The 26,178-nt window shown below is 42.7% G+C and overlaps 1 protein-coding gene across 6 annotated transcripts in view; it reads left to right on the top strand.

Moving 5' to 3' along the window:
- CUNH12orf75 (chromosome unknown C12orf75 homolog) overlaps positions 1-26,178 on the top strand; it is a 42,509-nt gene that overhangs the window by 6,332 nt on the left and 9,999 nt on the right. For 2 of the 6 annotated variants that reach the window (XM_046429753.2, XM_058574253.1), the window contains exons 2-4: positions 5,747-5,771; positions 24,038-24,073; positions 25,873-25,952. In XM_046429753.2, the coding sequence (XP_046285709.1) occupies positions 5,747-5,771; positions 24,038-24,073; positions 25,873-25,952 (141 nt within the window). Of the gene's footprint in view, positions 1-43; positions 2,662-5,746; positions 5,772-20,245; positions 20,359-24,037; positions 24,197-25,872; positions 25,953-26,178 lie in introns of those variants that run through there. The other 4 variants (XR_009225409.1, XR_009225411.1, XR_009225410.1 and 1 more) reach the window with 4 other exon arrangements.

Below are 26,178 nucleotides of genomic sequence, written 5' to 3' on the forward strand. Positions count from 1 at the left end.
CACGTTGAAAGTGATGACAAATGCATGGTGGGGGGACGCCTCTGCTCTGCATTATCACCGCGTGACACACTCAGGAGGTTCTGTGTGTTACCCACATGCTACAGCTTCCCAGACTGGACGTTGCGGCCGTGTGAATGGTTCAAAAGGTGTCCTAGAGTCTCTCCATCTACACGCAGTTCAGTAGAGACATGGCATCAGTACATTATAGCAGCCAAGGGTCCGCACGTTACCTTACGTGGGTACTCATTATCGGCTGCCTTTACATTTAATTTTTATGACCTAAAATAGAACTGCTCAGCAAAGACAACCTGTAAACAAAGAGATTTTCTGCAAGAGCTTTCATAGTCATTGGCAGCGTTTTTGATTTCTAGGACACACTGACCTGAAATGTTTTTTCCATTATTTGAAGAAATGACTGATGATTCTGCATTCTTAAAAATAAACACCACTCGGGGTATACTAATGAGCTGTGTTCTTCCATTTCTTTTGGCCAAACTGAGACTATGACATAGTTTTAGAACTATTATGGGTCAAAGGCGCCCATAGAAAACTGTCAGAATTAAAGAGAATTTTGTTTATTTTTCTGTAGTTGTGTTTATACAGTTGTCAGTGAGACTTTTTCTTTTATAAAATGAGTAGAACATTCCTACATGTTTTTATTATTTCCCATAAGAACCATAGCCGTTTCTTATTTTTTATGCTCTAAGAAGAGTGATTTGTAAATCTTGAGTTTTTTTTTTTATAAATTCCTGATGTACATTATTTTTGGTGCATGTCTGCCTGTGTATATGTGTATGTGTGAGTCATCACCACTGAGTTTGAAGAATGAAATATCACAACATATAATTTAGCAATTTATTTTCCAGTGAACATTTCTAGTATATTTCAAAAAAGGTTTGTTGTAGTAGTCTGTTTTTTCAAATGTGAAATCATGTGTTCTTTTAAAAGAAGTAAGGGACTGGAGTTGTAGTCAGTGGTAGAGTGCTTGCCCAGCATGAGTGAGGCACCACCAAAAAAGCAAGTATTTTTCTTAGAATTTGGCTTGTGTGAGGAACTTCTGCCATTAGTGAGTGCGCGAATGTGGATGATACTGAAGGCGTTCTGGGCAGTGTGACTCACTCTTCTTAACTTACAAGGCGGACTGATGAGATCTCAAAGGAACATCTGCCCATTGGAACCAAGATGATGTGTAGCTCTACTTAAAATTACCCAACCATGCAGCTGGCTTGCTTAAATCATTTTCTGGGAATACATTTTGTGTTTTGGGATGTATGATATGTCATGTTAAATTTGGTCCCCCTCCCATGTTAATTTTGCCATGTTTCTTTTCACCATAGAATTTCTTTTTCTCAAGGAGGGGGATGACAGGGTAAGAAAGGTAGTCTATAGAACAGTGGTCCCTGTAAAGATACGTCCATGCCCTCATCCCTGGAATGTGTGAATGTGACCTTATTTGGATAGAGGGTCTTTGCCAGTGTAATTAAGTGGAGTATTTTGAGATGAAAAGGTGATACTGTGTGATCTGGGTGGGCCCTAAATCAAGTGTTCTCATAAGAGACCGAAGAGAAGACAGACACAGAGAGGAGGAGGTGCTGTAAAGATGGAGAGAGAGCAGAGACCATGCAGCCACTGGCCAAGGAGTGCCCAGCAGTGCCCACTGCCCCAGAAGCAGGGAGAGGCAGGCCCTAGTTTCTCCTGGGGACTGTGGCTGAGGAGGTCCATTCTGGCTGACTCCTGGATTTATTGCTCCTGGCCTTGGGAAGTGTGAGGGCTTATATTCCTGCTGTTTTAAGCCACCCAGTTTGTGGTGGTTTGTTATAGCAACCCAGGAAACTAATACAGAAAGTTCTTTTCTGCAGTTGTTCAGGAATGCACAAAATTAGCGTAGAGGAAAATATTGTTAGAAACTCTGGATCTGGAGTGTAAAGAATACTTGCTGACAGAAGTACAGCATGGTTAAATCTCAGTGTACTTCAAGGCTGGTCAGTTCCTGTGAGGGTCCTACATTTTTATGTGAAGCATGAAGAAATGAGAGTTTCTTTCTTCCTAACACCAGCTGATGCCCCACCACCCCCTGAGTGTCCTGTAGTGCAGTTAGGCTCTGATGCTGACTGCCCAGGGTTCATGGGGACTCCAGGGCAAAGCACTGTCCGCTAGACTGCCTGCCTTCACTTCAAACACCACTCACAAGTATGGGGCCTCCTGTTACCCACATTTTGTCAGCGTGGCTGCGAGTTCGGGAGTTCCACGCCACCCTCTTCAGGTTTGGTACTTTGCCAGAGTGGATTACAGAACTCAGGAAGGTGTTTTACACATTTTGTCACAAAGGACACAAATAAACAGGTCACGGGGCGAGGCCTGGAAGTGTCTGAGCACAGGCGCTTTGGTCCCCTCCTGGCCAGTGGAGGTGCTCACAACTGGGCAGCTCACTGAAGCGGGTCCTTTTTTGGAGGCTTTTCTGGAGGCTTCCTTACATAGGCACGATCGATGAAGTCATCGGCCATCGGGATTAGCTTCTCTCCAGCCCCCTCTCCTCCCTAGGATTGGGAGTGGGGCTCAGAGTTCCACCTTCTCATCAAGCCTTGGTCTTTCTGGGGTCCAGCTGCCATCCTGAGGCTATCTAGGGGCTTGGCAAGAGTCACCCTTGTCAACCTTTATCAGGTAGGAAACTCCAAGGGTTTCGGGAGCTCTTTGCTAGAGCCGGGGGAAAAGACCAAATCTCTTCTGTGGCGTTCCAATATCAGATTAAGTTTTTTGAGTGCTGGAGCAAATTGAGTTTGCTACGTATTTTGAAGTAACTGAGACTTTTTTGACTTTGAGGCTCATGGATAAAATAATAAGGTCTTTTAAAGTGTATAAAGGGTAATAAACATGATCACAATGAAATGAAGTTATATTGTGAGCAACCAATGATGTTTAAGTTTTAAAGAAATAGGTAATTTCAGAAGGAAATGTTATTCCTTAGACATCCAATGTATTTACAGTTCTTTTCTTTTGGGGGTGCTAGGGCTCAAACCCAGGGCCCCGAGCATGCTAGGCAAGCGCTCTACTCTGAGTTATGCCCCCAGCCCTGCAATTAGGTTTTGGTCCTGGAGCTGCATGTTATACTTTTCTGAAAGTAAACTTTCTCCCTCTTAATTTGTTTTAAAAGAAGACACTTAAAATTATGATTATCTTTATACAGTTTTAGAATCTGGTAATTAAATCTTTTGACTTAAAAAAGTTCTGATTCTTTATGTGTCTTGGTATTTTATTTTTCTACAAGAAAAATTGTTACCATCCCTGCATCTCTATTTCTTCTAAGATCCATGATGTTAACCCTGCAAGCCTCTGTTTAAACAGTAAAGAGCTAGTTTGGTGGGAAATGAAGTGGTATTAACAGGGATGAACAGTCCATCCCAGGGTCCAGAAAGTAGATGCACCACTGTAAATATTTGCTTAATCAATGATAAATCACATAAATTGCAAATACACTTTAAACCACATGGGATTTTGTCACTGTATGAATAGTTCTGGTCAAAGTATTTTTGCATAAATTATCTCAAGTAGAAGTCTTGATCTCATTATTTATATAATTAAATGAAATGTGATTAAAATGTTGCAGCAAAGGTAATAATTTTTCTGTTTCTAATCATTTTTGGAGTTCATGCTATTTTAGGGCAAATTGACTTATTACTTCACATTTTATATACTTAGGTGCTCTGATAGTTTGGCAAGGGTTTCCATCGATTGAATTTTTTTTTTTTAAACTCTGAGAAGTTATATGTCGGGGAGTCATAGTCTCTCTAGCCTGGCTGTAAGCTTGTCATTAACCACCATGTTACCTTGCTTCTAAGATGCAGATTTCTTCCCTTTTTGAAAATGGAGTGCCCTTTACAATCCTTTGTGTGTACTGATAGAGTGTTTCTGACTTCGCCCCAGTTTAATAACTGCTGCTGTTATTAAACAGATGCTGCCCTTTTGATCGAGGGACATTTTAGAACAGAAAGTACAATCCCTTGACTTCGTTTTGGAGGAGGCACCATGCATCTCTCTTGGGCCCGCTGGGTTTCTAAATGGTGAGCCCAGCAGGGAGAGGACCTGTGGTGTCCTTGGTAGTCAGGGTGAAGCGGATGGAGGCTCCTGATGGCTGCATGTCCCCGTCAGCCACTGAAGCAGAATGACTTAGTAACTGATAGGCAGGTCTCAGACCCTGCTCAGGTGTGTGCCTTCCAAATCCGTGCTGTTCTCACCCCACCCCGCTGCCTCCCCAGGCTGCAGTGGGGACCCGCGTGCCTGCTCCTCTCCCCCTGGATTGTGCTGGCTCTCTGCATTCAGTGCCCAGGACTCCAGGCCCACGTCCTCATCACCCACTTGAGGAATCACGAAGTTTCTGACCCCTCTGCTGCTCCCCTCCCAGATATTCTCGCTCCTTTCTGTAGAAATAAAAACAAGAACAGGATGTTATTTTCTTTCTAGACTTTTTCTGCCTGTTTGGACTCTGAAATAAAATGTTCATTTTTTATGGGTTTATGGTGGCACTAATCCTTTATTATTCTTCTGTCAAAACACTCTGCTGTTGGCAGTTGTTTTTCTTTTTAATTTTATAATTTTGGTTTAAAAGATCTCGGATACCAAAGCACAAAGTTCCCAACCTCCATTCTACTGATATTGTTTCACAAAAATGTTACTCTTCCTGGAAAGACAAAAGGGTGTTCATGGCAAAGTTCAGGTTTAGTGAAAGCCTTAAAAGAATGCATTTGAGACAGTCTTGATTATCTTTATGACCAGCTATTAGTATTACAAGCCTTAATGTCACTGAAGTATAGTTCTTGCAAGTTTGGAAGTAACTGTTCCTGCTTTCTCGTGTACTTACTGTGTAGCACATCTTTATTTCCAATTTTCTGTGATTTGTGCTGAAGTGTTTTAGTTTTCATTTCATAGATATGGAAATTGAAAAGTTAACTGTGATTGCTAACGATAATTTGGTGTGCTATTTTTATGTGTCGGACTTTGCTGTTTGTACACATTATCTTTTAACATCTTCACAATAATCTTGAGAATAACCTTTTTACCCACTCGAGGGAACTGAGGTTTTGAGAGTTGTAAAGGAGGCTTGATGCCACGTGGCTGGTAAGTGTTGGAATCAGGTTCTGTGTCCTACAGATAAAGGTACTGGGGGGGAGCAGAGAGTCTGTGGTGAGTGATGGGAATGGCGTCCTAAGGGGGTGGTCTGCTTTTGGCACGTGGGTGGGAAGCAGAAAGGAGAGAGTTTAGCAGCAAGCTGGAGCCCAGTTAGACAAGCACGCGACTCCTGTGGAGTGAGACGGGTGTCCTTGAGATGCCCTGATCCATGGAGTCTGTCACCTCCATTTCTTCTTGTGACTTCGCTTTCCCTTTGTGATAACTGTACAGCGTGACTTACAAGAATGCAGTGTGCACACCAGCTTCCAAGGTGTGGCTTCCAAAAGAAAATGTTCCTCAGGGTCTGTCTGCTTCCTTATGTATAAAGTGGGAGAATGGGTTAGGTGACCTGTACATTCCTCTTTGGAACCCACACCTTGTAACGTATAGGGATGGTTAAAAATGGGCAGAACACATTCTAAACTTAAGAATTGAATTTTGTACTTCTCTTGCCCTTTTCCTTTTTGAAATGATTGAAAAATGTTCTTAGCTCTTCTGGAGTGTTACTAGTTAGGTCTTGGGCTTCACATGTTTGTAGCTATACTGTTGTACCAACACCAACCTGTCTTTTTTCCCCCTCCAGGCCCTGCGGGAGCAGCTAAAGATGTGTAAGTACATCATATTATATCATAAGCTCTCTTTCTCGGAAGCTGCTGTTTTTCATGATTGTGACCTTTAGATTTCTGTAGGATGGCTGAAAAGACATGAAAATACTTTCTGTGCCATCACACATTAAGATTATCACTTGGTTACAAGTGCTGCTTGAAGAATGCTATTATTTGTGACTACTGAATTTAGCCTTTTTTGTCCTGGCACTTAAACTGAGAATCTTAAGAAAAGAGGATGTTAATTGTGTTTCCATCCCAACTTGTGCAGAGGCTTCTTTTAGTTGAAAGTAAGCAGTTATAGGAGAATTAAGCACAGAGCTCTCATGACTCTGCAGGGTCTTCGAGTTGGGAGGACAGACTGGGGCCAGGCATGTTAAATGGCTTTAAAGTTGAAAACTAGAAATTTGAGTGAATCTATGTGACTATTTACTATGGTTTGAATAGGGGGTCTCCTGAAAGTTTATGGGTTAGAAAATTAATCCTCAGATTCACATGTTGGGGTGGGGGCTTTGGGATAATTAGGGTTAGATGAGGTCGTGAGAGTCAGGCTCCCAGGCTGGAATTAGTGGCTTTTAAGAAGAGGAAGAGACTCAAGCTAGCACACTTGCTCCATCTCAATGTGATGCCCTCTGGCATGTGATGATGCAGCAAGAAAGTTCTTGCCAAAAGCCAAGAGGATGCTGGCACCATGCTCTTAAACTTTCTGGTCTCCAGCACTGTGAACCTAATAAACTTTCATACTTTATAGATATAAATGCCTGGCCTCAGGTATTTTGTTATAGCCACAGAAGATGGACAAACACACAATTCAACATAGTCATTATTGAGCTGATCTTTAGACCACAGGACATTAATTAGGGGGCATAGAAACCTTTTAGGATTTCCGTTATGGCCCTGCTCTATATCCTTTCACCTATAATCTAGACATGGACATCATGGGAATTTACTGTTAAATAGTGTTCGTGGTTACTCTGTGGAGGTTGGGATCAGCCCTCCTACCCCATATTGGTGCATGTCAAGACTGATGGAGCCACACAAGGTTAAGAGAGTGTGAAAGATTTAATACTCACATAATGTGGCTTTCTGGGGAGAGCAGGGTGGGTACCCAGAGTGCGCCATTGAGCTGGAGAAGGAGAGGTGCATGACTTTGGTTTTCATTGTGGTTGGGGAGTGGACCAGATGAGGGCTCTTATGCAGAGGCAAAGGTCTGATCTTCCTGTTGACAGGTTTCCTATTGCCTTTCACAGATGGGGTACGGAAGGAGAGCGATGGGGCTTGAAAGCTGTCAGTGGCCCAGTACTAAAATAGAGTCAGACTTTTTATTACAAAGAAGTTGGAGAAGATTAGGATAGGGTTGTAAAGTTTTCTGGGAATTAAATATTTTTTATGTGACTTTAAGCATAAAACAAGCAGTAATAGATTGCTTCAAACTCCTGATTGCAGTGCCTGAGACTATTTCCAAAACATGCAGTGACAGTAAATTCTGCACATTTACCTTATCCCTATTATTGTGGTGTTTTGGTCTCTCCTTCAATTTCTGTATGCTGTTGCCACGTTAATTTTCCTCAAGCTCTGTATTTGTAGGATCTCTGCTCAGAACTGTTCCATTATGTCTGTTGCCCACAGGATTCAGCTCAGAATCCCTTGGGAGTAGCTGTAAGCTGGCTGACTGCATGGTGTGGAAGGAGGTGGCAGTTGGCAATGAGAAAACCCAGGACTGTTTAAGGGGACCGCTCTAGAGACTCATGTTTCAATCTACTTTCCCTGTTTCTTGCTGTCCTCCATTTATCCATCAACTTCTCATTTCTGGAACTAAATACCTGAGGAAATTAACTTTATAAAGAGAAAAAAGTTTATTTAGCTTATAGTTTTGGAGATTGAAAGTTTGAATAGCCTAGAACACTTGGTGAGGGCCACCCTATGATTATATCACTTTGTGGCGTGGATGACAGTGGCAGGAAGCCCATGTTGGAGCAAAATGCTCACATCTCAAGCCAGAGCAGAGAGAAAAGAGAAAAAGAGCGGATGATTGAGGTTCCACAATCCCACTGGGCATTCACCCAGTGACCTAAAACCTCCCAGTAGGCCCTGCCTCCTGATAGGCCCACCACCTCCCAGCAGCGCCAGCTTAGGACTGTCTTTTAATATGCCAGCCTTTGGGGGACACTCATCCAAACTCTACCAGCCTCAAATGTTCTTTTTTCCAGTTCTGTTGGTAAATATGCTGCCTGTTCTTCAGGGCTGACGTCTTATTCTTTGCAAGAAGAATTTCCTGGAACCTTCTTGCTGGGTATAGAATCTTTCCCTTCCCACCCGCCACAGCATGTCAGACCCTCTCTGTGATGTCTCAGGTGGGGCTTGCATTGCCGTTGTCCACCTTCTTGTCTTTTCCCTCGGGACTTGGAGGGGTGGAATGCCTTGCCATTGTGTTGTGCTCTGGGGTTGTTAGTATCAGACTTTGAACATGGTTAACGTTTGGTAAAAAGTTGTTGAAGGTTCCATCATTTCTCTTTAACAAGAGAGCGATTTTATGCATCCTCTTTCTTTTAGAGGAATGCAAATGCCTAAAGAATTTACTGATGGTTTTGTCAACAGGATTAACTACTTCAGGATGTGAGATGTCACCTCACTACTTTAAAATTCTGAAATCTTCAGATTTAAATTTTCTGTAATTACACTTCATTCAATGCCCTATAACTAAAAGTTGTTTTTATTAAATCAATGATTCTTTAAAAAATAAATGCGATAGATATAATTGGAAAAGGTTAAAGAATACTATAGTATTACTTTTCTGTACACAAAAGGTATATTCAAACACAGATTTTTAAAAGAAGAAGCTTTAGATTTATAAATCTTAACCAGAGCATTATTTGGTGATGCCATGAATGAATGAGGAGCTAAGAAATTAAGACAGTTTGACATTTTTATTATGAAAAATTTAAATTTTTATTTTAAAAAATCCAAATATGCTGATTTGAAATCCAAAGAAGTGACCCCAGTAGTATAATAGATGCTGCAAGAGTGGGGAACTCAAATTGGCCAACTACTATGTTGTACGAACCACACGAAAGTCTTTTGGGAGAATTGTAGTTATTTTTTGAAGCCAGCAATACTATAATTACTCCCTTAGTCTATATTAAAACATCAGTTTTGAGAGGAGGTCTGCAGTTTCTTCTCTCCCTTTTCCTGTTCATTTGCCTGCTTTCTGTAGGCATGAGGCCAGTATCCAATAACAAGTAAAATGATTCTGCTGCATTTTAGTAGGTCACTGTCTACTGGGACCAAAATATAGTGTGATAGGGCTGATTATGAAAACAGTCGGAATGAATGTTGGTGTGGGTCTTGACAGATGAGCCGGGGTTTACAGGGGGAGGGGGAGGGCGAGGGCGAGGGCACGGCAGCCCAGAGCAGAGCAAGAAGCGTGCAGAAGGACCCGGGGTGTGTGAGTAGAATGTCTCCTGGGCACAATTGCCCAGCTGGCTCCCCCTGGAGCCTGTAACACAGGCTTGGCAGAGGTGGGAGCCAAGGCTGGTGGGCTGGGACTAGCTGGTGAAGTGCCTCTGGTGTCAAGTCAGTAATGGAACTTGATTTTTGTATGCTTTCAGGGGTCATTAGAGATAGTGTTTGGGTTTAGGGCAGTAACTCCCAGAGGAGGGATAGTGACATGGAGAAGGGGTGTGGACATAGGAGGCTTGGAGGTGAGGCTGTGGGAGGTGAGGCTGTGGGAGGCGAGTGAACAGATGGCTGCTACTAAAGGAGAAGAGGTGGTCCATTCAAGACACATGAGAGGGGACGTGGTAAGGTTTATTGAATTAACGAGGAAGGAAAGGAAAGAAGCCTACGAGGCTGACACTGCAGTTCAGACTTAAGCCAAGGGAATGAAGGCTGTTAATCCAGAAAGGCCAAGTGGCTGAAGGAGGAAGAGAAATGTTTGGGTGCAAGGTAGCCACCTTGGTCTCCTGGGGGACAGTGGTTTTAACTGAGTGGAGTGAATAGCAACTTAGTCACAGTGGATGTGAGGGAGGAAGTGGGGAGGGTGATGCCTTGTGTTTTGCTGTATGAAGTTGCCAGTAAGGGGTGGGAAAGATGGCGGCGGGAAAGATGGCGGTAGCAATCTTTCTAAATCTAAAAACGTGTATGTATTATAAAAGGAATACCAGGAAAATGTAAATACAGAAAAATATTTAAAACAATTTTTTGAACTTTATTTTATTTATTTATTTTTTATGTGGTGTTGAGTGTGAACCCAGGGCCTCACACGTGCTAGGTGAGCACTCCACCACTGGGCCACAAACCCAGCCCCCAGAAAAATATTTTTTTGAAATCAGCTGTTATCCTACCATCAGAGACAGTCATCATTGACATTTCTTTAAATTCTTTTGTTATTTTTTCTGCCTAATTGTTGTGTATGGATGATTTTTTCACATTGAAGTCCAAGTGGAGGAGACTTGGGTGTATCTGTGGGTTAGAGAGAAGGAACCCAGAGAGTAAGAAAAGCTGAGGGCAGGTTGGGGAGGGAGAGAACACAAGGTAGAGGTTGATGTTGAAATTGGCTTGAGAGGAGAAAACAGAGATGGCGTGCTGCAGGCTTAACTCCTTTGCCTCTCTCCCTGTGTCTTTAAACCACAGTGCAGCAGCAACATGATGACATTTGGCTGCTTTACAATCCTGCAAAAATCAGCCATGCTTTTATTTTATTTCAGTGAATTATCTTAGCTATTTGGCACCAGTAGGTTATGTTGGGATATTTTTGGGAAATGGCAGCGGCCCAGCTTGGTTTAAACAAACAAACAAAAAAGGAATTTATTGGCATGTGTAGTGGAAAAGCTCCGGGGGTCTGGCTTTAGTCACAGCTGGATCCAGGTGGTCAAAGGACAGGAAGAAACTCTTTCATCTCTGCTTGACTGCTTTGGGCTTCATCCTTAGGAGCTTTCCCCAAGTGGTGGCTGACCTGCCAGCTTGCCTCTTGTCAGCCTGGTGGTTTCCCCTGAAGTCCTAGAGCAACACTCTGACCCTCCAGGTGGGACTGTGCCTCCTCTGAATCAGTCAAGGCCAGGAGACTGTGGGATTCTCGTTGGCCAGGCTCTGGTCATGTGCCCCACTGCTGGAGCCAGTTGGGTCCTTACCCTGCGCAAAGCTTGTGATGATTCCCCAAAGAAAAATCAGATTGCTGCTACCAAAAGAGGGGGCAACTGTAACTAGGTAGGCAGAAGCAAAGCTTTTTGTCTATATTGGTTACTTTTCATGTTTAAAAAAAAAAAATCTCTCAACTTTCAGCAGTATTTGTAAGAATATTATGAATATGTTTTGAATAAGAAATGGTCAAATAAGTTAGCTAAAATTTAATGTTTGTTGTTGAAAATTAAAAAACACATCTTTTTGATTTAAACGAGATAATTCAAGCACTTTTTTCATTTAAAATTTACAAAGTGACATTTCATTGATTCCTTTCTTGACAAAGCCATTTTATTGTTATAGAAGATAACAGCTTTAGAGGAAGATATCTTGAAATGAACGAGCATAAAACACATTGACGGTCTGTCTTATTGAAAATGAAGTTATGCTTCTCTAATCTTAATTTTCCTTGGAAGTCTGTATGAATTTTCCATGTTTCATGCTCTTGTGTCACTGAGCCCTCTCTACCCCTTCTTGTTCCCTCGTTGTTACAAACCTAAGAGTCTCTGATGGGTTCTTTTCTCCTTGGTGTAGTGGGAGGCTAGATTGTATTCTGAAGGGAAAGAGGGTGGGGTTGAAGTATTATTTAAAAAATTTGCATTTTGGAAGCAGGGAGGCTTGTGCGTAAAATTCCATCCATCCCGTACTACCCGTGTGATGCTGTGTCTTTAGTATAAGTAGATATAAAATTATAATAATAATTGTGCAGGGCAGTCATCTTCATCAGTGTCAATGGCATTCTTATGTTGGTAGCTAATCCTTATTGAGGACCACGTGCCAGATACTAAATTTCAGCATTTGGTTACGTTATCTCATTCTGTACCCATTCTGATGGAGAAGGTAATGCTGCTTCATGTTCTGAATGAGATGGGATGCAGAGAGCTCAGGTGGGAGCTCAAAGCTCAGGTGGTTATAGATTCCATATCTCAGTATCCTAGTGTGATGCCTGGCATCACGCTTGTTACTCTGGTAAATAAAATCATTAGGTGGTTGAAGGGTTGTTGTAAAGACTTCCAGAGCCTCTGTCGTGCATACCCAATAGCAGAAGACACAGCATGTTGAGCACCCTGCTGTGGTTAGAAGCCACACCTGTTCAGATCTTCCTTAGGTGAGACCCAGTGGAATAGGAACAAGAAGAGAGAAAAGCAGGTCACGCCCGGATGGAGGGCTGGGTGGTGACCAGCAGGTGCTGCTGAAATGCTGGGCTGGAGAACACAAATCAGAGAAAGGGAGGGGAGGCCGAGGGGCTGTGGATGGAGCAATGGGGAGGGAGGTATGAACTGGAGACAGAGACACAGTCCAAGATCACAAGGAAGTCCTGATCAGATGGGGTGAAGTAGTTCCAGGAGCTAAGCCCCTGGAGAGCCACGGGGACATGATCAATGGCACGGCTGTGCTGACTATCCTAATTTAATCATCGTGCATCACATACAGGTGTTGAAATGTCACACTGTACCCCATCAATATGTACAGTTATGAGGCAGTTTAAAAAATAAGCTTAACCATTTCATGATTTATGTAAAAGTAAAAAGAAAAAAGTTGTTAAGATAAGGGAGGTCAGCAAAACATGAGAGGCTGGATGGTTATTTTATGAATTTTAAAATTGGTATAAAGATAGTTATGGTTAGAAATACCAACTTTGGGGTAGGACCAAATTCTTCAGTGGTTTGGGGGTTTTTGTAGCAGGGCGAGACCCAAAAGAGGAGCATTCTTGAGTGCAGATGAAATTGGTTGCATCTGAAATATCAAAGAGTCTGGAGATACTGGGTGTTAGGAAAACAGGGTGCATATTCTTGAGGTTGGGAGAACAGTGGTGCCATTAGGGAAAATGGAGGTTTCTAAGGAGATGGAGAGGGTGTTCCTGCCTTTGTTAAGCAGATGACACTTCCACAGCCAACCATGCTCCTCAGGAGAACAGTGAGGAGGAAGATGGGCAAGCGGGAAGAAGGGCAGTTTAGCTCTTGATTCATTGCCTCCATACAAAGAAAAGTTGAAAGCATTCTTTCGAAGTGAATATTACCCACAATCTACAGAAAAACACTCTGGAAGAAAGAAAAGGACCAGTATTGGCCAAGGGGCTCATCCAAGGAGACAGTTTAAAAGATAACGTCCAAAGAAATGGTGGAATTGTGAAGAAATGAATGAGATCAAACAGGCCCAGTTAATGGTAAGACATTAATTTAGTCAAAAATCATATATTATTGGTAGATTTGATTGGAACCATCCTAAGAAGCAAAAGTCACCATGGAAACAAGGAAAATTAAATGATGACACTTTCATCTGGAGACTTGTAGTGTAAATGGAAGTAAAATTTGTCAATTAACAAACTTACTCCAAATGAGTGTCACAAATGATAACAAAAATAGATGACTAGAAAAATGGATGCCAGCCAAGAATACTATTCCCAGCAAAATTAAGCTTCAGAATTGATGATGAAAGGATAAAGTTAAAATAATTCACAGCTAGAGAGCCTGCACTACAAAACATTCTCAATAAAATATCTCATGAAGAAAAACTGAAAAATAAAAGTGAAAACCAGCAAAGGGAAGGACTATGAGAAACTAATTCAAAGTAAAAACCAGAAATAAATCAAAATGGAAGGGAATAAAAATAATTTCTCAATAATAACATTGAATATAAATGGCTTAAACACATCAATCAAAAGACACAAGACTGGGAGATTGGATTAAAAAGCAAGATCCAACAACATGCTGTCTCATAGCAAAGACATCCACAGACTGAAGGTAAAAGGATCTTGTAAACAAGCAGGGGTTTCTGTCCTCGTATCAGATAAAGTGGACTTCAAGCCAAAGTTAATCAAAAGGGACAGAAGGACATTTCATTCTGCTTAAGGGAATCATACATCAACAAGACATAACAATTGTAAATATTTACGCTCCAAACAATGGAGCATGTGTGCACATCAAACAAACTTAGTTCTCAGTCAAGAAATCAGGTAGACCACAACACGATAATATTAGGTAACTTTAACACACCTCTGTCAAAACTGGATAGATTCTCCAAACAAAAACTAAATAAGGAAACTACAGAACTAAAAAAAATGCAGTTCATAATTTAGACTTTACAAACTTATATAGAATATTTCATCCATTGATGATTTAATATACTTTCTTAGTAGCACATGAATCCTTCTTTTATGTAGATCATATTATGTAAGCTATCACATTTGTTGGCATGCAATTGTAATATTACCTTAATATGTTTTTAACATCTTTAGGGTTATTTTGATAGCTTTCTTTCCATTGATATTAATTTTTGTGTTCTTGCTTTTTTCTTGATTAGACTTGTTTGATCAGCTTTTAGCTGTATTATTTCTTCTCTGTTTCATACAATGCTGCTCTACTCTTATTTTTTCCTTCCTACTACCTAATTTGAAAATAATTTGATTGTTATTCTAGCTTCTTTCTGATACTAGTACTTGAAGTTATAAATGTTCGTCTGAGTCTGTTCCATCCCAGCGATTCTAATATTTTAAGCTTGTATTATCACTTAGTTCATAACACTTTTTATTAACTTTTCTGGTGCTCTCTTCCTTGACCTGTGAGATAGTTATAAGCGTGTCACTTAATTTTGAAGTAGTTGACATGTGGGAGTGGGGTTCTATATATCTTAAGGTGATTGATTTCTAATGTAATAAATCATGAAGGAAACACAGTCTGCATGATTTCAAATTAAAAAAAAATGGAAATGCTTTTTATATTGATTGTATTGTTTTCACACATGTCAAAACTGATCAAATGGTATACTTTAAATATGTGCATTTTATTGTATTTCAATTTTGCCTCAATAAAGCTATATAAAAAATAGATGCCCGGAGTTACGTGCATGTTCTCCAAAGGTTTCCACATTAAATCTGTACAACTCACAAATCAAAATAAGTTCAGCCTCTTCAGTGGCACTGCAAATATGGGAAAAGGAAAGACGACAGAGTGTTTTCTGCTTCTTAGAGCAGATCTGATAAGAATAGCTCTATATTTAGAACATTTTTCTTGATGAATAAGTTAGAAATGCATCATGCCTTTGCCACATAAGTACATTGGTTGTGGTAGGCAAAGCAAGTGAGAACTTCTGAATTTTCGGGCAAGTCGTAGCTAGGACGAGTTGGAAATGTTAATTGGAGTGGCTGACTGCCATCTAAAGTTTGTCATCTGTGTTTGTTCTTGAACATGACATGGTTCCATTATTTTGCCTTTGAAACCTTTGGATCACTTGGAATATTTATTTTATATAACCTAGAAACTAAGAAAATATGATGATGGGAAATACTTTGATGTGTTACTGGAGAGGAAAAAAGTAGTAGCTTATGTTTGATATATTAACTTTGAATAAGATTTCTTTTTGTGTTAAGTGATAATTATTTATTGACAGAATGAAAATAATCAAAGGTGTAGGTATTCCATAGAGACGTTTGATTTTAAATGGGCACGTACAAAATTCATCATTGACAAAAAGGATAATCTGAAAGCATTCTTCGTGGTAAATGTTACTTATGTTCTCCAGAAATACGTCCTGGAAGAAAGAAAGGGACCAGTTTTGGCCAAGTAGCTCATCCAAGGAGACAGAGTGAAAGATAATTGTCTAATAAAGTTTTGAAATTGTGAAGAAATGAATGAATTAAATGTAGAGCCACCTGCCCCAGGGGTGAGCACCTGCAGTCAGTGGCAGGTCTGGAGGCAGCCTGCCTTCCAGAACCCTGACTCAAAAGAAATCAGACCTTATTTATGGTTCAGGAGAGATTCAGTCTCTCTGGTTCATTTAGGAAAAGTTTCTAAGATAAGTATGAAGTGGAAAGGGGCATAATTACCTGGAGTCTCTGGATCCATATCTTCGATCTGAGAGGGGTAAAAGAGCACCCTGCTGGCTTAGCAGGTTCTCAGGAAGAATTAATGGGATGACATCTGTCACCTTAGCTGCAGTGGCTGTCCTTGGTCGATTGCATTATCACTTTTCATTTTTCTCCTGGCTTTACTTTTTCCTGGTGTGCCAGGTGCCAGGTGCCAGGTCAGTGTTGGTAAGATGGATCACTGCGCCATTGTTTTACTCTGTGAGAGTGAGTCACGCTTAAACTATCAACTGAGGTGTAGAAATGGGGGCATCTGAGTCACAGAGGTCCTTCCGCCTTCGGTGTTATTTGTTTCTGCAAACATTTTTATTGATGCTGTGACCCCGAGTCTGAGTCAGAGCCCTGGAAGCCTGTGATCTTAGTCTAAGAGATTAAGATCCTCAGTTGGTGCATTTAACCTTGACACTTTTTTTCTACTTGAACATGGTGTTATTTGATAAAAGAAGCTAAATCTTTGCTACCAGGAAGATACCTGTTTTAATTAAATGCCCAGTGTATTTTTCAAATCTGGTCCAAGATGGTTCAGACATGTTCCATGGTTCTTAGGAATCGTTCTTGTGGTTTAGAAGTTTTTTTTCTCCTTAAGATGGTGTGCGGTTATGATTAAAAAAATAGCTCACTTTTGGACTAGGATTGTGGCTCAGCTGTAGAGCGCTCGCCTAGCATGAGTGAGGTCCTGGGTTTGATACTCAGCACCACATAAAAAAATAAAATAAAATATATTGTGTCCAACTACAACTAAAGACAAATAAATATCTAAAAAAAATAGCTCACTCTTAAAAATTTTCAAATATTACGTCACATTCTTCACATTTTTCAAATGATGTATATGACCAGAAGTGGAATATGGTCTTGATACCAGAGAGAGCATTTACCAGGAGTTCAGCCATATGCCTTCTGGAAAAATAAAGTCTATCACACAGGTTTGTTCTCAGAGTAGTGCTCATGTGTAACTAGAGAATGGATGGGCTACTCCCTGGAGCTGACATAAGTCCTTGAAAATGACTTTCCTCTGTCAGTCTCAGGGCCAGAGAACTCAGTCTTCCTGCTGAGACTGGTTCTGGTGCTGACTGACGTCATTCTCGAACCCAGCTCTTGGCCCAGGCTCTTCCCTGGGGTTTTCTCCTTCTCTCCCTGGGGTGCCTCCCCATTCTTTGACTCTGGGGCTTCTTAGCGGATATGGATAACTTGAGTTTGTGTCTTTAGTCAACAGGTAAAGAGAAACTATATTAAATCTTGGCCTTTCTGGGCCCTTAGAAGTCTTCCAATAGGTGGTTGCTTACACCACAGTACCGAAAAGGCCAGGCTCCCTGCCTCTTTATGCCCTTCCTTTCCTCCCTTTACTCTTTGCTTAGCTGTGGAAGACAAAAATCAAGGTGGGTGGCGTACTGGGGATTGAACTCGGGCATTCAACTACCGAGCCACATCCTCAGCCCTATTTTATATTTTATTTAGAGCCAGGGTCTCACTGAGTTGCTGAGGCTAGCTTTGAACTCAGCCTCCCGAGCCTCTGGGACTACAAGTGTGTGCCACTGTGCCTGGCTTCGGAATGTGACTTTTTTGAGTTGTCCCGGGCAAGTGCTCCTGATCTTAGAGCACTAAAGCCGTGTGAAATATAGCTCAGTGGTAGAGTACCGCTTAGCACATGTAAGTCCCGGGACACAACCCTTAGCACCAACAGTACAAACCAAAATTTACCCCCAAACTGTGGTACATGGAAAGGTTTTCTGTCTGCTGCTTTAGATTTCATTCCACTGTGTGTGTGTGTGTGTGTGTGTGTGTGTCCCCTTTAGTGAGATAAGAGACAGCCACTGTAGCCTCCTCAATTTCCCTTTTCATCTCAAGAGCACTAGACTGGCCTAAATTAGAACTGAGGTGAATCTAATGACAAGAACGGACTTTCTTTCCCCATTTTGCCAGCCAGAAACTTTGTTTCCCTGGCAGGGCCTTTGAGAAGGTGCTAGTCTCCCTCACCTGGGGGTCGCCTTGCTTAGGATGCCTACTTACCCTCCTCAGCACCTGCTTCTGCTGTGCTGCTGGTTCTTAAGCCTAAGAATCAATGTCGCCCTCTGACCTGTGTGTGAAGTGAGAGCGATCAGTAGGGGGACCAACCCCCAAATATGGCTGGAGCTCACTGTGCTGCAGCGGATGCCCCCAGGGCTGCCCTGGGTGGAGCTCACGCTGCAGAGTCATGGCAGGTGTCACACTTGGTGTCCCTGGAGACCTAGGGAATATGTGGGAATGGATTCCCAGGGTGTAGACCAAACAGGAACGAGTGTATACTGAATTGGACTTAATTTATTAGCTCGGTTGTGATGAACAGGGACTCTGGTTGAATAGTTGAGGTTTATGGGTGGAACACGAACGGTTTCATTTCCTGGGTTGCTGAAACAGACCCACGGACCTCCACTCTAACCTGGGGAGGAGTATGCTAGGGCTTTCCTGGTATGATGGAGAGGGAGGAACCCAAAAGCTTGAGACGGGAGGTTGACCTGAGTCACTCTGACCTGCTTGTCACCACAGGGCATGCCCCTCCCTTAGGCACCCAGGAAACTGGGAGTAAGTTAGTGAAAGAAGGATCCAGAGAAGCTCTGAGGTGGCAGCCGTGGGTAGGGCAGCCGTGACAGGGGAGATGCTGCCACCACCACGGGTTCTTTATGTCACGGGGCATGATGGGACCCCAGAGGCGCGGAGGCCAGGGGCTCAACATAAAACTACACATATTTGTCAAGAAGAAAAACCCTGGGTCCGGGGGCCAGAAACCTGACTTGAGTCACCATAATGAGAAGCCATCATGAAACTGTGGGAGCCAGAGGCGCCATTTTAACAGCGAGAAGTTGCTATTGAGGAATTGGGTGAGCAGGTCCTGGAGGGCCGGGAAGGTCAGAGGAAGACAAGGTGATGCAGAAAGCAACAGCAGGAAGTAGCTGTCCCCCCTCCCCCACCGGCCTGGAGCCACCAAGGCAAGAGGTTGGGCTGTGGAAATGGAGGAGTTTGGGGGCCTGGGATTCCGAGAAGCACGGACGCAGGCTCTGAGTCGAGCGTGTTGCCCGCTGCTGACCTGTCAGGGTCTTGATGGAGGGGCCCAGGCCACTTAGGGCAGCACCAGCTGGGGCTGTCAGATCTAACTTGGCACCCGTCCGTAGTCACAGGTGAGGTCACACGATGGCCGCTGCACGCCCACCTGTAGTGACCAGGACCCTGTGAAAGAAGGCTGGGGGGCGGGGCCGTGGGCTGGGTGGTGCTGACAGAAGAGCAGGCTCAGCTGGGAAGAGCAGCCCTTCCCCCTTAGGCATTTTGTCCTCCCTTTTGCACCCCCGTGGGTAGAACCTAAAGGGAACCAGGTGGCAAAAAGGGTGTGGTTTTCAGAGTCCCCGCACAGTGTGGAGGAGGGGCAGCAGCCTAGGTCCCCCAGCGAGAGCAGACTGCCTTGGTGTGCCATGTGGGGTTTTCCAGAACGGATTTGTGCTGGTTTCTCTTCCTCCATTGGCTGCAGCCTCTGGCTCCATGATGGAGAAATTGAAATTGGAGAAGTCCTGATGAATCCCAATCCTTGGAGCCAGGGAGAGGAGTGGGAGGGAAACTTGTGGGACTTGCTTGTTACTTGTTGGTTTTAGTGACTTGGGTTATGGTGCCTGGTCCCTTATCGCCTGTGACTCTGCATTCTGGTTCTCTTGGGATAAGCCGTATTCTCAAAGTTTCCTCTTCGTTTATATTAGATGAAGGGACACTCCTGTTGTTCCCAAGTCCCTTCTCTCACACCTGCCTCTCTTTCCTCCTTTCACAGTGCCTCTGCTTGCAGGTGTCTGGATACTGGCTCCCAAATCTCATCTCCCCTCAGGAGGCCATGATTAGAAGTGGATTATGCTTTAGCAGGTTTATCCTGGCTGATATGTGTCGCTTGCTCCTTTTCTAAGGGACAAGATTATGGGTAAGCGGAGTTTGTAGAGATGTTGGGGCCCATCAACTCCCGAGAGTCATCCAGTGCAGCAGAGCAGCTTGGCCCCTTTTCTGTTTCTTCCACTGTGAACTGGTCTTGTTTGAACTTGGTCTGTCTTCCCAGCATGGGATCATTCCGTCTTCAGGCTCTTCTCTCCAAGGGAAGATTCTAGGAGGTGAAGTCGTCTAATTCTCTACTCCTACTGTTCTGTTTTGGTCCTGGCAGGAAATAGATCTGTGCTGTCTGTGTCCGAGAACCCTCTGGACTCCCCCTTAGTGGCTGTATTCTCATAAAGCTGGTGAAAGTGTGGTTCCATGTTCTGTTCGTCTTTCCTGCTTCCTCCACTGGTTTAGGGGACAAATATCACAGTCCATTAGCAGTCACAGCTGCAAGCCATACACTTCCTGCCCTCCCACTTGGGCTAAAAGAAAAGCAATCACTTCCTCAGCGAGGGTCAGCCTGGCTCCCTGGAGCGGACAGGGCTGTGGATGTTCTGGCCCCATCCTAGCTCCCAGCCTGACATCCTGGATCCTCAGCATTGAAGATGGGCCACAAACTCCTTCCAGAACCTGGCAGAAATCTGCATGTGCTTACCATGTCGTGCACAGGTAACCAAGATTGAAATTTATTTGCCTTTGATTTAAGTACACACATTCTCGTGGGTACCTTGGTTATTCAGGCTCATCAGGTTCTTGCTTTGACACTTAACCTAAGAAAGTATTAGAAAAAGAATTACTAATGCAGGTTGATAAGAGAATCTTTCAAAATATGGAGTTCTGTGAGGAGAAAAGAACAAGGATTGGAATTCTGAAGACTTAGAGTTTCTTGCGAAGTTGATGAGCACTAAGATAAATTTAACACACCAGTTTGAAGCTATCCTAGGATAATGTCCTCTTTTCTCATCATTTAGGAAGTCAGTCCTCCACACCAGAATGTGCATTAGTGTGTGTGTGTGTGTGTGTGTGTGTGTGTGTGAGAGAGAGAGAGAGAGAGAGAGAGAGAGAGAGAGTCCTGTCATCACATCGGAAGGGGCCAGGTATTGGGCATGTGTTCTCTGATGGTCCAGCAGGGTGGTTGTTGGAAGTCCAAACCTGTCCACTCCCGCTCTGGGATGTTAATTGCCACCTCTTCATCCACCTCTTATCTGGGCTGTTCTTGGGCACTGCAGCAGTATTTACCCACAGAGAGACCAGACGGTCCATTTTTTGGACTCCCATCTAGAGCCTGAAAACCTAATAACCTTGGGGAAATTCCATTTGCTTCCTGGGGACTTTGGCTTCACATCTCTGGGCCTTCCTTTTACCAGGAATCTACTGCTGCTTGCCAGACCATTTCTTCTTCCTTATGCTTTGGTCTGTGCTATTGGGGCCGATCCCTGTCACCCTAGCTGGTGGGACACTGCTGTCTTGGGCTAGGGCAGGGCAGGCAGCATTTGGTTCTCTACAGGCAGCTAAACAGTGGCTGGGATTTATTCTCCCATAAGGAGATTTGGTTTAGATCAATCAGTTTTTTTTTTTTTTTTTTTGTGATTTAACCTCAGTCTGGACCTGAGTGTCCAGGTGAATAGACCTAAGGCATCTTCTGATCAGAACAGCCCTTGAACCTGGATCAAAAGGAGTTACGTAGCAATTTGAAAAGATCTGCAAAGGGTGCTGGTTTCTGGCGGCTGTTCGAGGTTTCTTCTAATGCTAGTGAAACGTGGACTCAGACTCTCCCACCTTCTTGGTCCCCCCTTTCCTTAAATTAGAGGATATAAACTGGGGAGATCCAGCTGGGGCATGTGTGTGTTCTCTAATACAAACTCGCCTGGGCTCAGGAAGCTGGGGAGAGCAAGCGTTGGAGTCTTGCTAACTTGGGTTTGAATTCTGGCTCCATTAGTTTTATAGCCTTGATCCCACCGCCTGCCTGTCAGAGCTTCAGTTTCTCATTTTGAAGATGAGGCTAATACCTGTCTTGCAGGATTGTGGTTAGGATTAAAGGAAATATCATGATAGCATTAGCCAAGTGCCTGGCATAACCACACAAGCAGGTCATGGGTAGGGGTGGTACTCAAAGCTTTCACAGAGTGATGTAGAGTCAGCTGCACATGAGGAGAAGCTACCAGGCTGTCACTGGAGTTGGTTTTGACTTTTGCATCTTTGTCCCATAGAGGCAGAGTGTGAATTAGAATGTGAATTTGAATGTTGGTTTTGCTTTTTGGTCTAGATCTTTACTAATTCCGTGGATCTCTGCACCTGGTTCCTCTGGTCTGAGCTCTCAGAGCTGTCATTAGGGATAGCACTGAAGCCTGTGAAGTCCCTGTGCTGTGCCTGACACTCAGGAGGGACTCTTCAATGACACCGTTTTAAAAGCCCAGTTCTCTAATCTTAAGCATAATTGAGTTAAGCATAATTGTTTGTAGAAGGAATGGTGAAGTGGCAGCCCTATCTACATGGGTGTATGTACACAGGCCACCATATCAATTTTTTTGAAGGTTTAAAAGAATGGATGTCTTATAATTATAATTGATATTTTTGGAGATTTTATGTTGTATCTAAAGCTTAGTTTATTATTCAGTAGATACAACAGCTACAGTATCAACAGTTTTGTCTTGTGCACCAGTTATATGTGTAAGATTGTTGATTAATTTTATACTAGGGACTGCAGATTGGGTTTTAGGCTATTGAATAATAGATTTAAAATAATTTACTATTTTCTTATATTTGGGAAAAGTTAAAATATATTTTAAGCAGAATGAGGCAAACTGGAAAAGAATTAGAATAAATAGATGTAACTGAATGTGAAGAGTAGCTGTAGGGCTGGGGATGTGGCTCAAGCCGTGGCGCGCTCGCCTGGCATGCATGCGGCCTGGGTTCCGTCCTCAGCACCACATACAAACAAAGATGTTGTATCCGCCGAAAACTAAAAAAAAAAAAAAATATTGAAAAATTCTCTCTCTCTCCCTCTCTTAAAAAAAAAAGAGTAGCTGTAAATGGATATGTGAGACATTGTATGTGTCCAGATCTTCAGTTATATAGCTTCACAAATGATTTTATGATGCTGTTAGTCACTGAGGACCAAAGTAAGTGAATTTGTCACCATCATTGTCCCATTATCTGTTTATAAACCCAGTTTAATTAAAAGTAGTGAACAACACTGTTAAACCACATCAGTAAACATCACACCACTTCTTCAATAAACATCACACCACTTCTCATACAATAAGACTTCTGAATTAAAGAACAACTTAACTTTAGCAAGAGGCAAATGAAGCTGATAATTGTCTGGCATAATTGAGTTCTGTGCCTAGTTGGAGTAAATGAGATCTCAAGGTGGATTTGCCCTGGATTGGAGTCACTGCTGGGTTCCTGGCCAGTGTTCCCCAGGCACTGCCACGCCTACTTGCAGGGAAACACAGGTGCCTCTGTGGTGTTCACAACTTTGAGACCATCTCTGGAATCAAGAGGTCCGATGCAGGTGTTTGGATGCGTTCAGCCTGATTGCTTCTTGAGAACTGCATGTGTTGAACATTGGAGTTTTGTTGGGGTGATGGTTTTTTCTTTCCTAAAAGTAACTTAGGTGTGTGGACTGGGGCTTTAAGGCAGGCTTCCCAATCCTCTTAGAAAACACCAAGGACTTCTGGGGGAATGTGGATTCCTGTATGCAGGGAACAAAGCTGTGTGGTCTCAAGTAGTGGTGTCCTCCAGGACCTTCCTCTGAAACATTTGCTTTCTCTTTGTAGTAGTGTGTATTAAATGGCTTGTGTTTTTAGACAAAAGAAAATTAAATTAGTGTTGATTCTTTTGGGACTGAAGAAATCATTCACTGCTCATAGTTGTGCCATTGAATTGGCATGAGAGACCCAAAATCATGGTGTGAGGGCTGGGAGGGACTTTGGGGTCATCTGGTCGACCCCATTGCTTTACAGAGAAGGCATGGGCTGCTGGCCCATAGCCTCTTGGTCACCGTGGGAACCATGGCATAGCCAAAGAGAATTCAGGCCTCCTCATGATGAGCCATGTGCCCTCTCCAGTCTCAGCTTCCTTCAGTTTTCCATTTGGTTTGGTGGTTGGGCTTTTTGCCATTTGCTGAGTTGCACATTTTAGTAAGTGGAAACTTAACAAGTTTTTAGTGCATGAGTGACTGAGATGGAGCCCAAACACTGTGCTATAGAGATACTTGATGGCAGTGCTTGAAATAAAAAACACAGGCTCTAACTTGATCCCTTTTCGCTCATAACCAAAAATTAAGTCTCTGGCCATGTAACCAAGTGACTCGGACTCATTGCTCATGTTTTTAACCTTTTAGAGCAGAAGAATCGATAACAGAAGATGACAAGAGGAGGTATGTTTGGTGTTGCACCTGGCTTTAATTTAATCATTCTGACCACACCTCATGGATTGAACACTCTGTAGCACATTACCAATAACACAGAGTCCATGGGAAGCTTTGGCACACAGAACACAGGTAAGAGCATGAGATCTGGAAAGGAACTTGCCCAGGATTCAGAATCTGTGCTTCTTTCCAGCAGACTGAGGTTTTGTCTTGTGCGCAGCCTCTGCCCATTGCCAGCCTGTGGCCTTTGGCTGTTCTTCCTCGGGGGTGACTTCCTCTCATTTCCCAGCCTTCCCCATTCTCTCCTCCTCCTCCTCCAGTTGGCTGCACCCTGCTCTCATTACTCCTTACCTTTCCCTCCTCTCATTTCATAGCTTATCTCCTCATGCAGAAAATGTTTTTGTTGCACTAACAGCCGATCCCATGGTGACCACTCTGAATTCTTGATCACTGTTGACTGATTACCTGTAACATGTTACTCCACTGATATTTATTACCATACTAACTTATAACATCCCAGCTTCTTCTTTCTCATTGCAAATAAAAATCTAAAAATTCCATTAATTCAATAGTTTTCTTATATAGCTTCTTTTTTTTAAATTTTTTTATTAGTTGCTCAAAACATTACAATGATCTTGACATATCATACATTTGATTCAAATGGGGTACGTAATCTTAATCTTATTTTTCCACGTGTACAGATTGCAGGATCACATTGGTTATACAGCCACGTTTATACATAGGGCCATACTAGTGTCTATTGTATTGTGCTGTCCTTCCTATCCCTCCCTCCCCTCCCCTCCCCTCTTTCTACCCAATCTACTGTGACATGTTTTTCTCTCTCTCTTTTTTCTTCCCCCTCACACCATCTTATATGTAATTTTGCATAACAATGAGGGTCTCCTACCATCTTCTGTGCAATTCCCTTTCTCTCTCCCATTCCCACGCACCCTATTTAATGGTAATCTTCTTCTCATGCTCTTCCTCCCTGCTCTGTTTTGAGTCCCACCCCCCCACCACCCCCCACCCCCCGCCTTATATCAAAGAAGACGTTTTGCATTTGTTTTTTGGGGATTGGCTAGCTTCACTTAGCATAATCTGCTCTAATGCCATCCATTTCCCTGCAAATGCCATGATTTTGTTGTTTTTTTTTAGTGCTGAGTAATATTCCATTGTGTATAAATGCCACATTTTTTTTTTATCCATTCATCTATTGAAGGGCATCTGGGTTGGTTCCACAGTCTAGCTATTGTGAATTGTGCTGCTATGAACATTGATGTAGCTGTGTCCCCGTGTCCCTGTTGAACGCTCTTTTTAGGTCTTTTGGGTATACCGAGAAGGGGAATAGCTGGGTCAAATGGTGGTTCCATTCCCAGCTTTCCAAGGAATCTCCATACTGCTTTCCAAATTGGCTGAACCAATTTGCAGTCCCACCAGCAATGTACAAGTGTATCCTTTTCCCCACATCCTCGCCAGCACTTGTTATTGTTTGACTTCATAATGGCTGCCATTCTTACTGGAGTGAGATGGTGTTTTAATTTGCATTTCTCTGATTGCTAGAGATGGTGAGCATTTTTTCGTGTATTTGTTGATTGATTGTATGTCCTCCTCTGAGAAGTGTCTGTTCAGAACCTTGGCTTCTTTTTTACATGGAAAGAAGTTATATTTCCATGGTCAATAATACTCTGAATTCTTCTTTTGAAAAACCATGAGTTATTTTAATAATTAGATAATTGAAGTACTTTGTACTTTTCTTGGTTCCTCTCTATATAGTACCATTTAAATTGTTCTGAATTCTTTTCTTAAAGAAACTATGGAGGAGTATATGTTGGCCTTCCATCTGAAGCTGTCAGTATGGTGTCCAATCAAACCAAGACTGTACGAAAAAGTAAGATTGCATTGTGTTTACTTTCTCAAAATATTTTTATGTTATGAAAAATATGAAATTTGCATTTCTGCTTGCTTGACTCAGTCTACATGTTACGTAGTTTCAGTGAGCCATCCTTTTGATCGCTGTAAGTATTATTTGATCGCTGTAATCATTTCTTGAAATTGTCACCCAGATGTTAAAAGTAATTTCAGAGCAAATTTTGCTTTTATTTGTGGTTATGCTC

The sequence above is a fragment of the Marmota monax genome, unplaced genomic scaffold (assembly GCF_021218885.2).
Source record: "Marmota monax isolate L192 unplaced genomic scaffold, Marmota_monax_Labrador192_F-V1.1 WCK01_AAM20220418_F8-fsc00051, whole genome shotgun sequence".
Taxonomy (NCBI): domain Eukaryota; kingdom Metazoa; phylum Chordata; class Mammalia; order Rodentia; family Sciuridae; genus Marmota; species Marmota monax.